Source organism: Triturus cristatus, chromosome 8, assembly GCF_964204655.1.
Source record: "Triturus cristatus chromosome 8, aTriCri1.1, whole genome shotgun sequence".
Classification (NCBI taxonomy): Eukaryota; Metazoa; Chordata; class Amphibia; order Caudata; family Salamandridae; genus Triturus; species Triturus cristatus.
Genome location: NC_140591.1, coordinates 1,117,089,327 through 1,117,109,217, shown reverse-complemented (window position 1 = coordinate 1,117,109,217; position 19,891 = coordinate 1,117,089,327). Strand labels below are relative to the sequence as shown.

The 19,891-nt window shown below is 43.5% G+C and overlaps 1 protein-coding gene across 2 annotated transcripts in view; it reads left to right on the top strand.

The window, feature by feature from the left end:
• The window catches only part of ADPRHL1 (ADP-ribosylhydrolase like 1), a 554,849-nt gene that overhangs the window by 350,956 nt on the left and 184,002 nt on the right, over window positions 1-19,891 (top strand). For both annotated transcript variants that reach the window (XM_085622701.1, XM_085622702.1), the window contains exon 5: window positions 4,510-4,637. In XM_085622701.1, the coding sequence (XP_085478827.1) occupies window positions 4,510-4,637 (128 nt within the window). The remainder of the gene's footprint in view (window positions 1-4,509; window positions 4,638-19,891) is intronic.

Sequence of the window (19,891 nt, the reverse complement as noted above, 5' to 3'; positions counted from 1 at the left end):
TCCCTAGTGTTGGATTCTTCAATCAGATTTCAGCAAAATCGGGCAGCATCTCAGCATAGCATCGGCATCAAGTGGGTCAAGTGGGTCTAACTAACTAGAACTTACCTCTGATATACCAATTCAAATGTATGATCCACCCCCAAATGTTTCAATTCTATGTACACCCCTCAATTTGATTGGGCCAGGCAGTGGGGTGAGAACATCACACCATACTAAGTGCAATTATCTTCTTTAGTTCTATTGTCTAATTCCCCGCCCCTTAATTTTAATACCCACAAGCTTTATTCCCACAAGCATTTCATATGTGGATCAATAAATTTGTAATACAATGTTTCGGGTTCTTCCTCTCGTAGGGTCATAAATTGATCTTCCCATGTCCTTGCTGGGCACATGGATTGGCAGCCATTCAATGACTTCATTGGTCTCCGAACAAGGAGGTTGCGCGCATGCGTAGTTGTCGCAAAGGATAGGGACATCGGTCACCCTCCATGGCCCAAATGCGAGCTATTAATAAAGTCAGAGAAGAACATGTTAGAATACAAAATTAAATGAATTCACTGTATACCACTTACTTCTACTCTAATCCCATTTACTTAATATTTATTTTGCATTAATGGCTTAGTAAAACTTGCATAGGTTAGTTTCAGCACAGCATGTGTGTTAATGCGAGGTTTTCGAGCAGCCATGTTAAAAGCATTTGCACAGCTGCAAAGATTTCCCACCAAGCTAGATGAAACGTCATACTACGTAGATGTAGTAGACGCATGCGCAGAAGAGTTCCCACGTTTTTAGCGGCCGTTTTAAGGACACTCTGGTTATTCATTAGTGAAGCACATAGAAAAGCTTCCCCTAGATACAATATGTAAAATGTGATGCGAAATTAGTTCTCACAAACAGGTTGGTTATAAAGTTACAGGTTATTCGAGAGGATTGCATACCAGCAAGCTTCTTTTTCTATGAAACCTTGCTCGATCACTAGCCCCTACCTCCATCCCCCAACTCTCAGCCTGGCCATCTCATGTTAGACTGACTCATATTAGACAAATAATTGCATGTTCTTTAAGAAACTATTCTCTCTTCTCTCTGTTTAAAGGACTTCACTCCGCCCCCTCCTAGTGTAATTTACCAAACAGAAGGGTTGTTAGACACATTGTTATGATGGCCCAGCTAGGCCTGAGTACCACTGATTCCGATTGGTTGGTGTACAGGCGCAGCAACTCCTACCACTGAGACTCCTGTGCATGCGCCACATTAATATATGAAGCCCGCTTCCTCACGCGTGCCTCCAGATAACTGTGTGGATTACCATCTGTCGTCGCCAGTGTTAAAAAGCAAAGTCCTTCACAGATGAGGCGTAGACGGAAGTCCCAAATCGCAGAGGTTTATTTGTAGTATGTTTGTCAGGAAGAACAGCCCAGCCACCTATACAGTTCTGCCTCTCTAAACTCTTTCAAATGTCAACATTTCTAGAACCAGCATACAATCTAGAATACACTGGCGCTAGTACACATTACCACACCATCGTCATGACCTCAGTGGTCGCACTGCAGCTGGACAGCTGACCTAACCGCTCTGCCTTGAGGCAGGCTGCTTTTCTCAGTTTTATTATGTGTGACATGACCATGTTTGTAGTGCACTTATGTTTCTATGTCTTATGAATGAAACCTTGAGTGACCCTTTATCACAAGCCGAATGAAGCAATGGGACCTACGCCTTATCATTAACTACAGACATTGGCTTTTTTTTACAATGCTGTGCTCTCTCCAAATACTAATTTTAAAGTCCAAATAAAATTCTTCTATCTCCCTGGTCTCCTTTTCTGTCTATATTACATCATATTCACATGAGCTCTAGCCTCGATGTCTCAGGCATTTTCTGTCCACCACACCCGTCACGTACTTTTTCTCTTGCTTATGGCTTGTGCTTTCTTCATCATCCTTACTCTGGCACCCTAGGTTCAGCTCTTGCTTAAGCAAACTTTATCCACCCCAACATCCTGCAATCTCTCCTAAATGATATCCAGGTATGCCTGCATTCACATCTCTTCCTATACTTGCGATACGTTTGCTCCTGCACCTTTCAACTACTTTCTTCTGCAGTCTTTCCTCCGATACTCCATTCTCCTACACTACTCAGCTAACCCTCCGCCCCATCATTAGTTAATTTATGACATTGCCATTTTGCATTAATTGCCGTTTCCCCCAGTTATTTTTGCATTCACCTCCTCTCAGGTGCTCTACTTTAGCCCTACACTGATACTCTTTGCTAGGCTCCTCTGGCAGCACCATTCCTTGAAAGTTCTCTCTCTGATGCACCAGTCACCTGTGCTCCACACCTCCACCCTATAAGGTTTCCATCTTCAGTACCCACATGTACCTTCCAGCCCCCAGGTACTTTTCTGCACTTCTTAATGATCTTCTTACCCCTCTATATTCTTCTCCACTATGCCCCCTCAGGCACCCTGCTTCCTTTCACATACTTATTGCCACTACCCACTCTGGTATTCTCCATCACATCCCTCTCGCGCACGCTCATCTGTGCACTGTACTTTCAGGTACAATAGAGGTACCCATTCTTCCTTATCATACAGTCTTTTCCACCATTACACACTGAAACAGATAAAGGTCAATTAGTAACCACCCATATATCAAGTAGAGTGGTGCCATTACCGCCTAGGATTCAGGTCTAAAATGATAGGGTGGCAGCAATATTCTGCTAATGTTTCCTATCCAGGTCCCAGACAGATGATGACCCTAGAGAGATTAATAGCACGTACGTCCTCGCACCTAGAATCTTTTGGTTGAGGTTCTGGTATCCCGGGTTTGATGGTTGTTACGCTAAAGAATTAGGGGTGATCGTGAAAAACCCACTGGTTAAGCAACATGTCAAGCCCACGCTTTGTGCAAGCTCCCTACACTTTGATAGGAGATGAACCAAATCTAGTATGCAAGTGGTTCTATAAGGAAGATGCATTTTAGGGATGAACAGGAGTAGAAACCGATTTCCAGAGTTTGATGCACCGAGAAACTTGTGTCGGTGAGATCAAATTGAAGGCCCCCGACCTCTTCTTTCCACTGCTACCTTCCTTCTTACTTTCTGTAGCTTCCGCATCATTTTCTTCTCCTAGTCCCCCAGCAACAAATATAGGCGTCTATGATGCCACTATTGTTAAAGGACCCATGATGTCACTTCTGCTACTATTGAAATTTTAATGAATTCACATCCATGTTCATGGGAATTTAGAATCCTGTACAAACGTGTAAGTTAAACAAAGGTGATTTGGGACTCTCTTTTTATCAGGTGGGAATCAGTTCACAGGGCATAAATCTGGCCATATTGTCTTTAGATATATGAACATCGGAAGGAGACATCAGTCTGGCTGTTCTTGGGTTCTTCTATGGATATGCGCCTGAAGTGAGAGATTTGGGCTTCAGTGTTGCAACTCACCAATGTGAGTCACAGGTCTTTACATGGGAATCCCTCTTATAGAAGTGACTGCTCCACACTTTCCAGTGGGGTGACCCAAAATGATGAGGCCCCTATGCAAAACACGGTGTGGAGTCCCTTTGATTCCAGCTACTTGTGATGTAAGGGGACAACTGGCAGCATTCTCCACTGAAGGAAGCCACCTCAAACATGTAGAAATTTCTTAGGCCAAGCGAGGTTCCCCTAAATAATGGAGGCACTTATGTTACAGGGGTCAGTGATTACTATATAACACTTCTGATGCGACCTTGGGACCTCAGCCAATGGCTGATTTTAGTTCTCAATAGATTTTTTTTTTAAGTGTTTCAAATAGCAAGGTAAAAAGGTAGCCAACTTTGCCTGCTTCAACACTCTCCCCTAGTCCCAGTGCTTTTTTCTGCAGCATCATAACTTTTAAATCAAAACATCCGGCTTTCCTGCCTTTCCTTAGTGGTCAGTGTGCATTATGAGAAATGAGCTATCGCGGACGTGTTACTTTGTTCACTTTCACAGTTAATATTGGTTCACAACAGAGCAGGGGAAGCGGAAGTGACGTAATGCACCTTAGAGTCACAGTGCAGATGCAAACAGAAATACAATGTATTCATTACGCACAACACTGCAACCAGAGAACATTCATACAGATAACAACAGTCTGGATAGCAGCTACCTTCATGACTATTGTGGGAGGAATGGGTATTTCCACCAACGTTTTGGTATGATTGTTCTAAATATAAGTTAGACACGGTGGGCTAGACTCGGAGGTTTGCTCCTCAACGAATTGAGTCACTTTTAGTAATCACATAATGAAGGCATACAATGTCACCCGTTTCCTGAAGGCAGTATGAGAGGTTGTTCTGAGTGCTGGTGGAAAGTTTTTCCAGATTCTTAAAGCAACACTAGAGAGGGGTTAGACACGAGTTCATGTATTTATTATTTTGCAGTTGAAATGAAAATATAGACTGTCACCTATCCTTTTGCAGTATTAAATGATTGCCAACTCATGATGTAAATTATAAATCTGCCTTCTTTTTATGCATTCAGAGTATCAGGAATACTGGTTCTATTTTGAAGCTAAGTGGCAGTTTTATTTGGAGGAGCGGGAGATCGCAGAGGATCACCAGAATAAGCCCTGCTTTCCAGATAAATATGATGTGGAGGAAAGAGAAAAGGTATATCTAGAAAGTGCCTTCATTTAAACATTCATTTGTTAACCTTAGAAAATGCTACATGTACCCACATCCACTGGACATTTTTTGTCAATGCCGTGACAGTTCACTGTTGTAGTCTTCTTTCAATAATCAATGTAGTCTTCTCTGGTTCACAAGCTTCACGTTCATTGGCAGATAAGGAACCTGTGTCTCATATGACCAGACACCAACAGCTCTTTTCCCCGTCCCAACCAACCGCCTTGGAACCACACTATGTCACAAGACCCTTCCCTTGCCTCCCGGTATCCCTGTAAATAGTCTCCCTCCTACACTTGATCAAAAAAAGATCTCTTGTACAAGCAGCAAAAGCATGAGGGAAATAATACTAGCCACACCTGCCCCATCAAAGCCCCCAAACTTGTCAAACTCATTCTAAAACCTCTGGCTCGCCAATACTCTCCAGATGGGGCAAAAGCAGAGAAAACTGCAATCTGTTGCGCAGTGAATAAACAAGGAGGGCTAACCTCACTCCACTAACATATTCCGGATCCCCTCTCCAGGTGGGTAGCACTAGCCGCCCGAACAACCCAAGTAGAGTTCTTGTCATCTACTTTCTGCTTAGCAACTCTTGGTTAAGTGGGCAGTTGTAAGATAGACATTACCTGGCCAACATGCCCAACACATCTTAGAAGAGCAAGGATAAACAATGAAGGGCAGCGGAATCACCGTTTCTGAAAATAAAAACATTGTAGTAGCAAACTCTGAGTGAACAACTCTGTCCATCTTTGTATTTCCTACTGCTGCCATAGTTCAGGACCATCTCAGTGACTGATTAACCTAGTCAACCGCCGTGAACAAATATAGCTGTATAAAAGTGTGTGATCCTTCATTGTTCAATTTGCATCCCTTCAGAATGGCAGTCTCTAGGCCAGGGTTCTCCAAAGTCAGTCCTGGCGGACCGATCCATTTTAGCATATCCCGATTTAAATAAATGTAGTTATCTTAAAAATCCGGCTTGGATCTGGCCCTCCAGGACCGACTTTGGAGAACCCTGCTGTAGACAAACAGTGATGTCCTACATCAGCCAGCCCACCAAGCAACATAACAGCATCCATTTGTTACGGTCAGAACTGGAAAGGGCAGGCTCTCTGACGTGTCACAGAATGACCCTCAAGTTCCAAGACACTCTTCTTCACTGGTGACTTCGGCTATTACATCATCATTTACATCATCGAAGGTTATTTAATGAAATTTGGAGGATTTTTTTATTATGCATACTATTTGAAATTTGACTTAAAAAGGAATGTCCTTTGATCAAAGATGTTTATGTTGTTTTTTGTTCATTTTTTACTATGATATTCTTTGGCCCCTGCCCAAGCACCTGCTGGGTATGGACAACAGCCATGCCCAGAGGACAATGGCCACATGTTGCCCAGACTGGAGGGTGAGACCTTCTGCCATGTTACGTAAACCCTGGCTATGCAACATGACGGCAGAGTGCAGCATTTGGTCATGGTCGAAGAGCTTAGGGAACACACCGGTTTTTGCTGAAGGCACTCCTTGTGTCTAGGGATCTTAATTCAGAGCCCTATTGGTAGGTCTTCTGCTAAGCTTGGTGGGCTCCAGGTGCTGAGCATGGTGTTAGCACACACCCTGCTGCAAGGCCCCCATGCTCTAACAGTATAGCTTTTGGTCATGGCCATCTATGTCTTGGCTCAGCTCATTGCCTGCAGCTGAAGTCTGTGCAACATGCCTGGTCCTCTTCTCTCTGATATGTCAGGGGAAAGTATTTCGCTGCGACAGCTGGCGCAGGACACAAGCCATGGCCTTTAGCTACGCCCTCTTTACCTGGAGTCCCACAGGCAGTGCCCAGAAAGCTATGTCTGTACTGTGGGGCCTCCCTTAATTTTAGAATTTGAAATCACATAAGAGTGATTTGTTATAGAGTATGCACTGTTCACTTTGTACTGTATACTATACAACTCATTCATTTATGATATAACATCTTTATTACTGAACATTTATGTAGTTCATACCCTAAATTGCCACTGGGCTTACTCATGGCAAGAAATTCCTTCTTAAACATTTTTAGATTTATGTAAAAAAATGATAATTTTTAGATCTGGCTTAGGCATAGCTTTAGCTGTTTCGGCAGTCTATTGTAATGTCAGAAACCACTGCATAAGACCTGCCGATTTGTAAATAATTTTCACCGTGTGAGGAGGGGTGGAGCCTTGGAGGGCCTCATGCCAAGTGCTTCCTAAGAGGCACTCTGCCCTCACCAAGCCCACCAGCCACTCCTCACCCCCAAAAAACACATAGGGATGCTTAGACTGTTGCCAATGTCCTGGAGTGTATTCACACTTCTTCGTGGACGTCCACTTCTTACAGCCGCAAAAGTCGAGCTGGAAATGCACTATACGCAGTGGTTTCCAGCATGCCTTGCCTGTCACCCTGTGATTTTGGCTACTCACCCTGTGACCGTGTGAAGGGAGCCGAAATCGTGTGACACACGGTGGGAGGTCTGGATGTATCTTATTCATAGGATGACTACTTATAGAAAGAGCCTGTGTATCAGTCTCCTTCAGCCATTTCTCTGCTGAGGTATCATTCACACCTTGATCCAGCCTACAAGACAGCAAACATAGATTGGGAGACTGGGTCAGCCTCCTTTAACCATTAACTTGTACATAATATCAGTAACATTTTGAATCCGCCCACAGGACAGCTGTTCAGTGACTGGCCTGAGTCACAGCATTCAGTCTACTTCATAGTTTGAATAGATATGGGCAAGTCCCTTCTCTGGACACACCTCCACCCCTGCGCCACCACCCCCAACCCACCCACACAAGCATAGACCCATTGCTGCATGCCCTGACAGCTCTAAACCCCTACCTACTCTCCAGGGAACGGTGAGATGGTGTTGGTGAATATGTACCACCAGTCACAGGAGTAGCTTTTCTATTGCTGTGAAGAACCATCCACATACCCGGGATGATAGTTGCAGACAGAGCTGCTCTACAGTGCTTAATTTGAGCCGGTGGTTTGCAGTGGGGGTCACCAGCACCTATTTTACCCCATCAGACTTTTACAGATAGCAAGAGAGGGAAAACACAGAAAGTGGATAGACAGTGGAAGAGAAAGACAGAAAAAACGTCAGAAATGGAGAAAGTAGAAACCTGCAAGCGTGAGATAAATGGGAAGGGAGTGTCTGGTACTGGATTAAAGAGGCCTGAGGTGAATTCAGATCTACACATCTTTGATATTCGGTGCGCTGACATTAATTGCACCGGCCACGGGCTTCGGAGCAGAGCTTTGAGCACCGGCACTCATTCAGTTACAAACTAAGGACTGCTGCTTCCCTAAATTGTCAGTTACCAATAAATATATTTTATGAATAGTCTTGTCCTCTGACATTCAGAAGGGCTGTATGGAATAGTTCTTAGCAGATGTCAAAAGCTTAAAACATTTATAAGACACTTTTACTGTGCTGCTGGCGGTGATGCTGCACGCATGCCTTTCTAGTGCATTCCCATGCAGCCGCAGACCTTCATATGACTTGTTATACTTTTATGTTTTTTATCTCAAAAGCCGGATAAAGTCTATATTGATTGATTGATTGACTCCATGACGCATTATACCTTTTGAGCAGATGTCTCTAAGCAGAGCTGCTTCACAAATGATGGCCTTGCTAGAGTCAAGCACCACAGAAAATGTGTTTTATAAATCTTGTAAGGGGGTGACAGTCACAGAGAGGTATCACATTTCTGAAACCGTTTTCTGTGGTGCAGGATCTACCAGAGGTGCTGTTTGAGATGCGTCCCCACTCAGGATTCCTCCTGGGTTGCATAGCTGAATCGCAACATGCCAAAATAGTGTGGGCAAAATATCGACCACCACTAAATCATAAGTGTAAAAATAGATAGGAAGGTATAGATTTACTATCCTTAGCTGCACATCTATGCACCTTGGAGACATATATATATAGTTAAGGTGCATATAGCGTGATTTAAGAATAGTAAATCTTACCTGTTTATACTTAGCTTCACTACATTGTGGGAGTCAATATTTTTGCTACGATATTTTGGCAGATCAATTGTAGAACCTCAATATTCCAATAAGGAACCCTCCTCCTGCTTTGCTCACCCTTACTGTGCATGATGGGCACAGAACAATGACTGCAGATGGTGGGTCACTTAGGCTGGTGAACCTGTTTCGTTTTCCCCTGCGGCCATCTTGCCATATGTGTATGCAGCCTGTAGCCCATGTCTCAGTGTGGATTAAACGCCACAGAAAACCAAGCTACCACCCACCTAAGACAAAACACGATCTGAGAGAATGGAGCCCTACCATACTATTTTTGCAGTTACAAGCATGTACCAAGGACGAGGCTCCTAACAGGTAATAACCCCTATGACTAGTCACTTTAATCTTGGTGCTAGTACTAGGTCTATCCGTTCCACACATGGGTAGCACAGATTCAAATAAACTTATTCAGGCAAAATGTCACCCATAAAAGTCACATAAACAAATACATAAATTAAAATAAAACATTTAAAAATAACAAACATTTAAAAGAAGAACAGTAGCACAGCTCAGCACAATTATAACAGCATAGTACTTCAAGCCCTTACTAATTTAAGAGAATCAGGAGGTTTCATTACATCCCTTACATTGTTTATAATTCCTCAAATTGTTGTAAAACTGACACTCAAGTCTTAATTTTGATGCAGACTCATACATATATGTTTCTATTTTCCACTTCAATCATCCATACATCCATTTCATTCAACCACTCCCAAGCAGTCCTCCATCTTCCCTTACCCTTACTTGCATCATCTGGCTATGCTCTCACACTCCTCCATTAATTCACCAATCCACCCTTGACTAGACCTGGAGCTGTCCAACAATCTGTTTATCCATGTGTACATCAACATTATCATGAATCCATCCATCCAACATCATTGAATCTGCATGTGCCTATATATACATGCTGTTTCAGTGTTTATAGCTGGTAAGGAACAGCCAAAAAACCAACCCTTTGACCCCTACCACTATCCCATGTCCTCCATACTCCTTCTACTCATGGATTCTTGAACCCACAAACCAGCTCTGCAGTGCTACCGAAGACTACACACTTTAACCACTATCCCTATCGCCCATGGCCTTCTCCCTCCTCCTACTGCACCAGCTCTCTCATCCTCGATGTATCATTGCAACAAAAGGACAAAGGCCTGGCAGCTAAACTTCCTGCCTGCTCCTTAAAGCGAGATCCATGAACAAGAACCGTGATAATATTTTTTATCTACTTTTAATGGCAGTACCATACCTCAGTATAATCACAGAAATGTGGCTAAGAATATTCCACACCCACTTGCCACAAAGCCATACCCCCTTAATACACCATCATCAACAAAATTCATATTGGAAAGATTGGAAAGCAGTTATCCATAAGAAATATTTACAAATATCTCACATCAATCAATCAAAAGAATGTATAAAGTACATCGCTAACTCAATGGGGTTTCCCACTGCTAGCAGATCAAAGACCAGAAAACGCTGAACTAGGTTTCAGAAAAGCCAAGTCATAAGCATCTTCCAAAAAAAGAGTGTAGGTGTTACTTGCATAGACGCAGATTCTGTCCCGGAAATGCTATTGATCAACCTCCATGCCCTGCCAGTCTAATTTTGGGAAAGTTGGTAGACTGGATTTGCTAGATCGAAGCTCCCGCTTCAGGGTATAGGAGCGGATCAGAGAGTGTATATATAAAGGGTCAGCCTGACTCATGGCTTTATGTACGTAGTATAGAGCCTTTTCCTTGGTGCATTGAAATATAGGAAGCCAATGCAGCTGGCGAAGATGTTGAGAAACTGAAACATTGCAAGGGGTATGGTTTAAATAGTGAACCACAACATTCAACCCAATCTGTAGCTGCTTTAGCCGTGCCTGAGTGTCACCCAGGTATAGCACATTTCCATAATCCAGCCTAGAGATTATTAGAGTCTGTATTTTCTATTTTACTTATTTATTTATATAAGTTTTATATAGCGCTAGCTAGACCCGTAGGTGTCAGAGCGCTTTACATGGTCGTGATAGCAGTAATGCAGGCATGCAATGAACATATGAGACAGTAGTTCAATAGACAAATGGTACCCATCAAAGGTGCAAGTTGAGTGACCACTAGAGACACAATTCCAGAGGATCTAAAAGTCAGAGAAGCACAAAAAAGCAAGAGAGAACCGCTGCTTCAGACAGAGGGTCTAGGTCTGGTCTGATAAAGCAATACTTTACTAAGATCTGTAGACTAGGAGTTAAAGTATTTGTTGAGGAGTAGGAGTGTCAGGTTTCTCTTAAAGGAAAGGAAGGAAGGGTTGCATCGAAGGTCACATGGTAGGGAGTTCCATATGCTTGGAGCATTTCCAGAAAAAGAGCGCGACTTGGTTGCTGTCTTTTTTAGAATGGGAGGTAGGAGCAGATGAGCATTGGAGCTTCTCAATGATCTAGTAGTTCCTGCTTTCGTCAGCTTGTTTTCTAAGTAGCTAGGTGTATGAGAGCGAAGGGCTTTATGGATGATACATGCAGTCTTGTAGGTACATCTACCTTCAATAGGAAGCCAGTTGAGGCTCTTGAGTACAGGAGAGATGTGCTCAAACCAATTAACGTCTGAGATGAGCCGGGCTGCCATGTTAAGAACAGATCTCAGGGGGGCGAGGTGAGTTTTAGGCGTCCCAGTGAGAGTTGCATTAATATAGTCTAGTTTCGAGAGGACCAAGGATTGCACACATTTTTGAAATCATCTGTGTTAATAAATGGTTTAAGTTTCTTGAGGTTTTTGAGTGTGTACAGTGCTCCTTTAGCTGTATTCTTGATGTGCTCTTTCATTGATATGTTGTTGTCCAGGACAAAGCCAAGGGATTTTGCAGATTTAGATAAAGTGAGAGAGCACTTTAAAGCATTTAGGTCGATGAGCCATGCCTGTATTGGAAGGCGGTTACTTTTAGGGGAGAAAAAAATAACTTCTTTCTTGATGGGGTTTAGCTTTAAGTGATTTGCGTAAAACCAGGATTGTAACTTGTTTAATGTGTGGTTGAGATGTCGAATGTCTCTGGGTGATTTTATTTTGTAGTAAAGTTGGGTGTCATCAGCATATAGGTGGTATTTGATCTCTGCCTGTTTCAAGATACCGTTAAGGGTTCCATAAAGAGATTGAAAAGGGAGGGGGATAGAATTGAGCCCTGAGGCACGCCAAGATTGATCCGAGTGGGTTTAGACAGGCAGGAGCTGATTTTTATTTGTTGCGAGCGATGTTGAAGGTAAGAAGAGAACCATTCAAACCGAAACGCAACTTCAAAGACTTAGGTAGGGCTGGGTGATTGATCATATCAAATGCCGGCAATAGGTCAAGTAGAATAAGTAGGCAGGCGTCACCCTCGTCTAAGGCTCTGTGGATGTCATCAGATATGTTCAGCATAGCCGTTACAGTACTACAGCCTTTCCTGAAACCAGATTGGCAAGTGTCAAGGAAGGAGAAAATTTGTATATGATGATTGAGTTGCTGTAAGACACATTTTCTAAAGTCTTGGCAAGGAACGGGAGGTTGGAGATAGTTCTGAGGTTGTTGATATCGTTGGGGTCAACGCTGGTATTTTTGTGGATGGGTGTGATTTATCCAAGTTGGAGCGACATCGGCACACAACCCGTGGTGAGAGATGTGTTGATGATGAGAGTCCAGAATGGGGCGATGATGTGGTTGAGATTTTTCACCATCGTAGATGGGAGGGGGTCATTTGTGTGGGTCGTTGCCTTTAGATTCATGATTATATTGAAGACTTCCTTTTCCGTCAAGGGTTTGAAATTCGACCGGTTGGCGTTGTTTTTCAATTTGGCAAGATTCATGAAGTCGCTAATTTTTATCGTAGTCGTTTGGTCTGCACCGGGCTCTGGAGCTGGATCAGCTGTGGGGGGAGGTGGGATGGTGAAGGTGGGAACGACGGAGGGAGGAGAGGAGACTTGCAAGAAGGTTTGCTCAATTTTTGCGATTTTGTCTGTGAAAAATCTAGCGATTTCTTCACATCATTCATTTGTGGCAATAATAGCAGGAGGGGGTGCTGATGTAATTTGTTGTTTAAAAATGTTAAAGAGCTCCCTAGGTCTGCTTTTTGCACTGTCCAGTTGGTTGTGGAGAAGGAGGCTTTTACTTTAAAGATGTGTTTTTTGTAAGCCAGCCTTGTTGTTCTAAGTAGTTCTAAGTAGTGCTAGGTGATAAGTTGAGAGGTTTTGTCTCCCAGTCCTTTCTGCTTGTCTGAGTTTTCGTCTTTCGCTGTTGAGATTGGAATTAAACCACACTTTTGATTTTGCAGGTCTTAATTGTTTTAGTTCATACGGGCCACTTGGTCGAGAACATCCAATATCAATGAGTTGTAGTGTGAAGTGAGCTCTTCTGCAGTGGACAAGAAGGGGGGATGCTGTAGTTGATCACGAATGTAGGTCTGAGAACTCTTCTACAAAGAGGGCACGTTCACCAGAAGGATGGTAGATGATGTGGAATTTGATAGGATGGGAGCCTTTGTTTATAAGCTCCACCCGAGGTATTCGAAGGTTGAGTATTCTGCCTTATGCAAAGTGGAATGTTGAATTCCAATTTTGTGAATAATGGCTAGACCCCCACCCGATCTTTCATGTCTGTCCGGCCTGATGATGGTGTAACCGGATGATGGTGCATGACAGTTTCTTTTGCGTATCCAGAGGCAGATACCATAGGATCTCTTTCGGGCATCTGAGTAGCCCAAAACAGCATGCCACTACCTTGGTAATTTGCCGCTCCTTGGACAATCTGTCATCCAGCCAAAACATAAATCTTCCATCGATTGACTAGGAGTAGGGCAGGTGTCCAACTCACCTGACCAACAGTAGGGACTGCACAGCTGGGGTTGATTGCCTGGTATAAGCTCCTCCGTTTGGCTACCATTCAGTTTTAGGCAGTGAAGCCTTATCCAGTAAACCACTTCCTTAAAACAGGGAGCCATACTGGGGGAGGTGGAGTTGTCCATTGAAGAGAGCAAGAATATTATTTGCGTGTCAGCCACATAAGAGTAGAGGGAAAAGTGATATTGTTGCACCATATTAGCCAGTGGTATCACACTTATATTGAATAACATGTGGCTCAAGGAGGAGCCTTGGGGAACTCCATGGGGCGGATTGTAAATTGATAATAAGAAAGGTTCAGCAATTACCTGGAATGTGCGGTCTTCCAAAAACTAATGAAACAAGATAGAGCCATACCTTGAACCCCAACCACGGTGAGTCTCTTGAGGAGCACCATTTGTGAGACATTGTCGAACGTGGTACTTAAATGCAAGTGTACCAGAGCCACAGTTTCTCCTCTGTCCAACTCCTGCCTCAGATGTTCTGTAACCCCTAGCAGTGCGATTTCAATGTTGTGCTCCATACGAAACCAGATTGATAAGGATGCAGTGCTTTATAATCTTCTAGGAATGAGGAAAAATGACAGTTAATGTGGTTCTCAAGGATCTTGGCATAGCCATACTAGAGTGTAGTGAACCCTATCAGATGCCCCTAAATTGGCTTTTTTAACAGTGGGACTACCATAGCGTGCTTCCATGCCCTAGGAATCTTACCTTCGGTCAGGGAGGTGTTCAACAGATCAATAAGGATCAGGGAGAGCGTGTCACTCACCAAGCTGAGCTTTTCTGGTGGTAAAAAGTCAGAACGCGAGCCTGATTTACTGGCCTTAGATAAGACCAAAAAAGAAATGGACTCAAGAGGTTGAAAAGAAGTCAATTCCCTGTCAGGGCCTTGGTAATAGTGGGAGCATAGACTGACATGGCTCGGCTGTCAAAGGTTGAGTGGCTAGTTGTTTCCTTGTTGCAGAAACATTCTGCCAGTTCATTGCAGTACTTTTGAGAAAGGGATTGGTGTGGTCCAAAAAAGATTAAACTATCTGAAAAACGTCTTTGGGGGAGTTGCTCGCTGTCTCAATTCTATTTCAGTAATAGGCCATAAGGGTGGATCTGCAGGCCCTATGACAAACTCTAGTGGCATCCTTCAATCTTTGTTTTTTGTCTGTAGTATATTTCTTCACCACTAATGCTCCAATTTTATTTTTCAGTCCTTCTTTAAAGCTAATACTGCATCCATAAACCATGGGGGTGGGGTTTGCCTTTTTTGCTCAAGTGCAGAGGAAGTGTCAAATCTCAGTTAGATCGGATCGAAGAGTCCACCAAACTAGTGCACTCATCCATCGATCCTTCCATCTAAGGCACAGTGTTTTGTTGAGTCAAACTTAGCCTTGCTCTTGAAGAGAGTTGCATGAACTTGCTTCCTCTCTTCATGTGCATATCCCTTGATAGAGTAAGGATTCACAAAATAGTCTGAACAGCTGAGAGGAAGGTGGTATTCAAGAAGAGTGTTGGCTAAGTTAGTAAAAATAGGATCAATAAGATGCCCTGCATTATGGGTAGATCCCTTCACTAAAAGTTTGAGCTCTAGCCCTTTGAAGTGAGCAATAATAGTTGAGACCACGTAACACTTTGTGCCATCAAAAACAAATACTGAAATCACCTAAGGGGATGAAATTAGCGTATTTGAGATTATAAGGAGAAGGGTTTTCAGCCAACCGGGAGCTCCAAACTCCCACAGGGCCAGGTAGGTGATAAATAAAGGACCCTGACAGAGTAAAGTTCTTAGACAGGCCTATGGGCAAAAGTGCACATTTACAGTCTGGGATGAAGAGCATAGTAATCTAACTGAAAATAATAGCTAACCCACCTCTTCTTTTCCCAACCAGATCTTGCCTGATCATACTATAGCCGGGCAAGGGCAAGAGTGATGTCTGGTCCAGTAAGAAGACAAAACCTTTAGGGAATGCTGCACCAGGAAACAGCTGTTAAGACTACAGAGTCAATAGTTTACTAACTTCTTTCTCACTGAGCCGCCTATACGGAAGGAGGCTTCAGACTCCACTGACTCAGTGAAGGAGTACCTACATTGGTGACACCCTTGATTGCTCCTAAGAAAAGCTAAACTAGCTCTGTAGCTAGTGCTGTGGCAGAGCATTGCTGACAACGTTATTCCCTAGTGTATGATATCCTACCTGGTAGCAAAGGGCCAGGATTTAATACTTTGCCTTGGAGTGAATGTGCATCCTTACTTGTACGATGTTACCATAATTCAGCCTCCATTTGTTCATTCCTTCCTCTTGATCTACAGACCCCTTTCCAGCCATGCTACCTTTAAGGATGCCTTGCTGGACAAAGCGACCAAAACTCTACTAAACCACCCCAACCTTTACATCCTAGTAGACTTCAATCCTTGGTTTGACAAGAAGGATTTAACAAAAGCTGCTGTTATCACCTCCATGCTGGAAACATTCAACCTCTAACAAATTATACTGGACCCAAACCTCTCTTTCAGTCCCACATTGGACATCATATTTGTTCCCCTAGGAGATGCCTTAAAGATTGACAATTCCTCGGTCATCTGGAGTGACCACCATATAATTATCTTTAGAATTAACTTGCAAACACCTCCAAGACAGCAACTTCCATATACAACTCCACACAAATGCAAGGAAAAAAGTGGGCCTCCAAACACTTAACTCCCATCTCAAAACAACACCAATTAATATGTGAGCTCAGAACGTACCCGCCTTCTACAACTAGATCCCTACTGCGCGGGACATCCACATACCATTAAAGACAATTGTCAGAATTCCCCCCAATAAAAAGACCACACAGCATAATGACAAGACCAGAAAAATGAATATGCAACTCAGTGTGCCACAATGGAAGTGAAATAAATCAAAGGATGAATATGGCAAACTCATACTGTGCCATTATAAAAGAGCCTACATAGCGGCCCTCAGACCATGAGAATGAGAACACTGCCCTCAACACAAAATTGAAGTTGACTACCTATCAAAGGACCGCCACAAGATTTGAGATCAATTTCGCAATCCAAAGTGCCAAAATGCAGGGACCTCAGTATCACAAGCCTTCTGTTACAAAATCTCCATGGAACTGGTCTCAAAAATTGAAAAGATAGAAAATTACCTTGGAGACAAAACAACGAACACTCCTCCTGCATATGACAGCATCAACACAGTGATGGACACCACCACTCTCCCATCGCTAACCACCTTCTACAACTTCTTTGAAAGGCAATTCTTTATTATCAACACAAGCAGGTCATCAGGAACATCTAGAAACCCAGCCCTCAAACATCTTCAAAGGTATCATTCACACAACTTCTAAAGAAAGGGATAGAATCATACTAAATAAGTCCTTGGAACTCAGTTTTCTCAGAAATCGCCTTCAATGGAATGACTCTTATCTCAAAGAAAGGCAGACCTTGATTTTCGTAGCAACAATATGGCGTCCCTCAGGGGCCAATCATCTCGCCTCTCCCATTAAACATCTACCTAAAACCCTTACCCAACTGATTGGATCATTCTACATTACATGTCACAAATCTGCAGATGATTTGCAAATCATTCTAAAAATGGATGGCTCACAAAATCTCTACAAATGAAGACTTGGCGATTGGCTCTGTGCCTTAGATGCATGGACGATGATCAAGAACCTGAGGCGCAACACCACAAAGACAGAGATCATGACCTGTGTACAATGGCACAAGCAGCAGTCTATGTTTGGATGGCCTAAGAAACCTGATGCTCTGCCTACTACTTCCGGAGTAACATGGACCCAGGACTATCCATAACCACATGCCAATAAAGTCACAGGGAGCGCTTTCTGCACAATGAAAACACTGCATCATATCTTCAACTTACCTTAGATACCAAAATCTACAAGCAATCCTCACTCTCATGATCTCCAAGCTCAACTGTGCCAATAGCCTGTATGGTGATGTCAACTGCTTCATCATGCACATGATTAATATTTATAGCACTTTGCATCTACGACAGAGCTTCCTAAGGAAATGGAACCTATGCATTAAATTTAATTCCAACAAAATAGGACAGTCCACTAAAGACTAGCAGCACAGAGGGTCATACCCCCTCCCAAGTGGAAATGCATTGGAGGCTTTGGTTCCTCTGTACAGTCTGCCAAGCTCTGGAACTCCCTGTCAGCCTAGATTCAAAGCATTCATGAGCATTTAAAGGTCAGAACTGATGTGAGGCATGGTTGTCCCCAAGAAAATTACATGAACTGCTGCCCAGGGATGGAACCCAGAATAACCTTTCTATCCAGATAGGTATGGTTCAGAGCTATGAACAGTTCCTCATGCCAGGAGGACAGTCACAGGCTCTTTACCCACATTTTTAAATTCCACCTATTATAGCCTTGCAATGACCTTGACATGCAGATGGGCTATAACTACACCATTCCAACCTCAAGAGTGACCTCTCCAATCAGTACTAGAAGTACCTGATGCCCCTCTGCACCTGAAGATCTGAAACCTGCCTAATGACTTATTGGACTCCAAACATAGCCAACACCCAAAGTCTACACTGAAGTTCTGCAACCTGCTTAATGATCTATGGGAGTTATCCACTGAAATAATGAGGATGGATGCAGGTCTATTGTTAGAAATTCTGTGAAGGTGAGCACTGTCATTTGGCTGATGGTAGGGGTGAGAGGTGGAACTGCAGTTTCTGCATGTTCATTGTGAGGACGTTTCCAGGTCAGGCCTGGTTTTTGTCTGTCCCAGATTACTTCAGTAAGGCTGGTGACAGACAGGTTGACAAACACGCACACATCATTGTACCTTGTTGCAGATGCTCCTACTTAGAGAAGGCTCCAATGCTACCTTTTGTGTAAAGCATCACTTTGCACAAAGGCTGTTTCTGAAGAGCAGCCAGCCTGAGAAGGACACATGAAAAGACTTAAAAAGAGAATCAATACAAACAGGTTCTGAAGGTTGAAACAGTGGATCCACATCCCCTGTCTTGAAAATGTGTTTAAAAATGGGATCTTAACACTTTGTTTCAGTTCCAAGTGACTAATGACTTAGGAAGAGAATGTGCCACAGAGTACTGGAAGGACTACTGTGTGACCAGGGCTGGTGTCTGTCTGACAGCCAGTCCCCCATAAGTGAGAAGGCACCACCTGAAAGCTGAACTTTCTGTAGAGGAGCTGATGGTCTGCCTAGTGCCTAGAAGCCTGTCTGTCTGCTTGCTGTGAGGCTACTTTTTGGTCGATGCTCAACAAACCTTAAAGCAGAGGATTATTCACCTTGACAGAGTTCTTTTGTGCCCTGCCTTGCCTTCCTTTGCCCCAGAAAACCCCACAAAAAGCTGGTCACCAGCCCAATGGTCTTTGTTGCGATCAATATAAAAGCTCATGGGCCTGATCTACAAGAAAAGGATGCAGCGCTGCACCGCAAGCGATTTAGCTGTGCCGTGCTGCATCATTTTGAAAGCACAGGGATGTGTTGTATTAACAATATGAAGAATACCTGTGCTTTCCCCTGAGCTGGCGCACAATTGGCTGCAATGCACCAGCACATGCCCCCTTGTGTCATTTTGGAAGGGCGCTTGCGCTGCAGGAATTTTTGTTTGGTGCAGGGAGGGACACCTTCCTGCAAAAAGCATGCATTAATGGCATTTTCCTCCTTTTATGCATGCTGAAGAATTCAGCACACATAGAAGGAGGAAAAAACAAGGAGAAATAGAGGTATTTCTCTTGTTGTGCCATTCCTACACCTCCTCTGGGGAGGCATAGGATTCTCATGCATTCCCAGTTTTACGAAATTTTGTAAATCTGGGAATGTTTTAAATCCCATAAATGTTGCATGGGATTTCCTGCAGCAACACTCATGGAACACTCCTTTCACACAGTGTAAAGCGTGAAAGGGGCCCATATTTACAAGGCCATGAAAAGTCATGCAGGGTGACTTTACGTGGCCTTGTTAATATGTGCAAGCCCATTTCGCCGCTGGTGCATCAAAAAAAGTGACGCACCGGCGGCGCAATGAGCTTGTAAATAAGCCCCCAAGTCTCTCTTAGGATCCAGCCAAGGCAGTCTCTCCTCCTCCTCTTTCAAAGAATATTGGGAGAGTGAGGGATTGCCCAATGCGAAAACAATTCACAACCTTTGGGCAAAGGCTGTCCTTGTCCTCAACACCACTTTAGCTAGGAAAAAGGTGGTATACGGCGGCTGCGTTGATAGACTTTGGAGTTCACTCACCCAACAAGCTGAAGTTATTACATTCAGGAATACAGTCCTTTGAGCCAGGAGAGGTAGTGGACACCTGTGCATTGGTTTAAAGGGAGTGCACATGAGGAAAGTGAGAA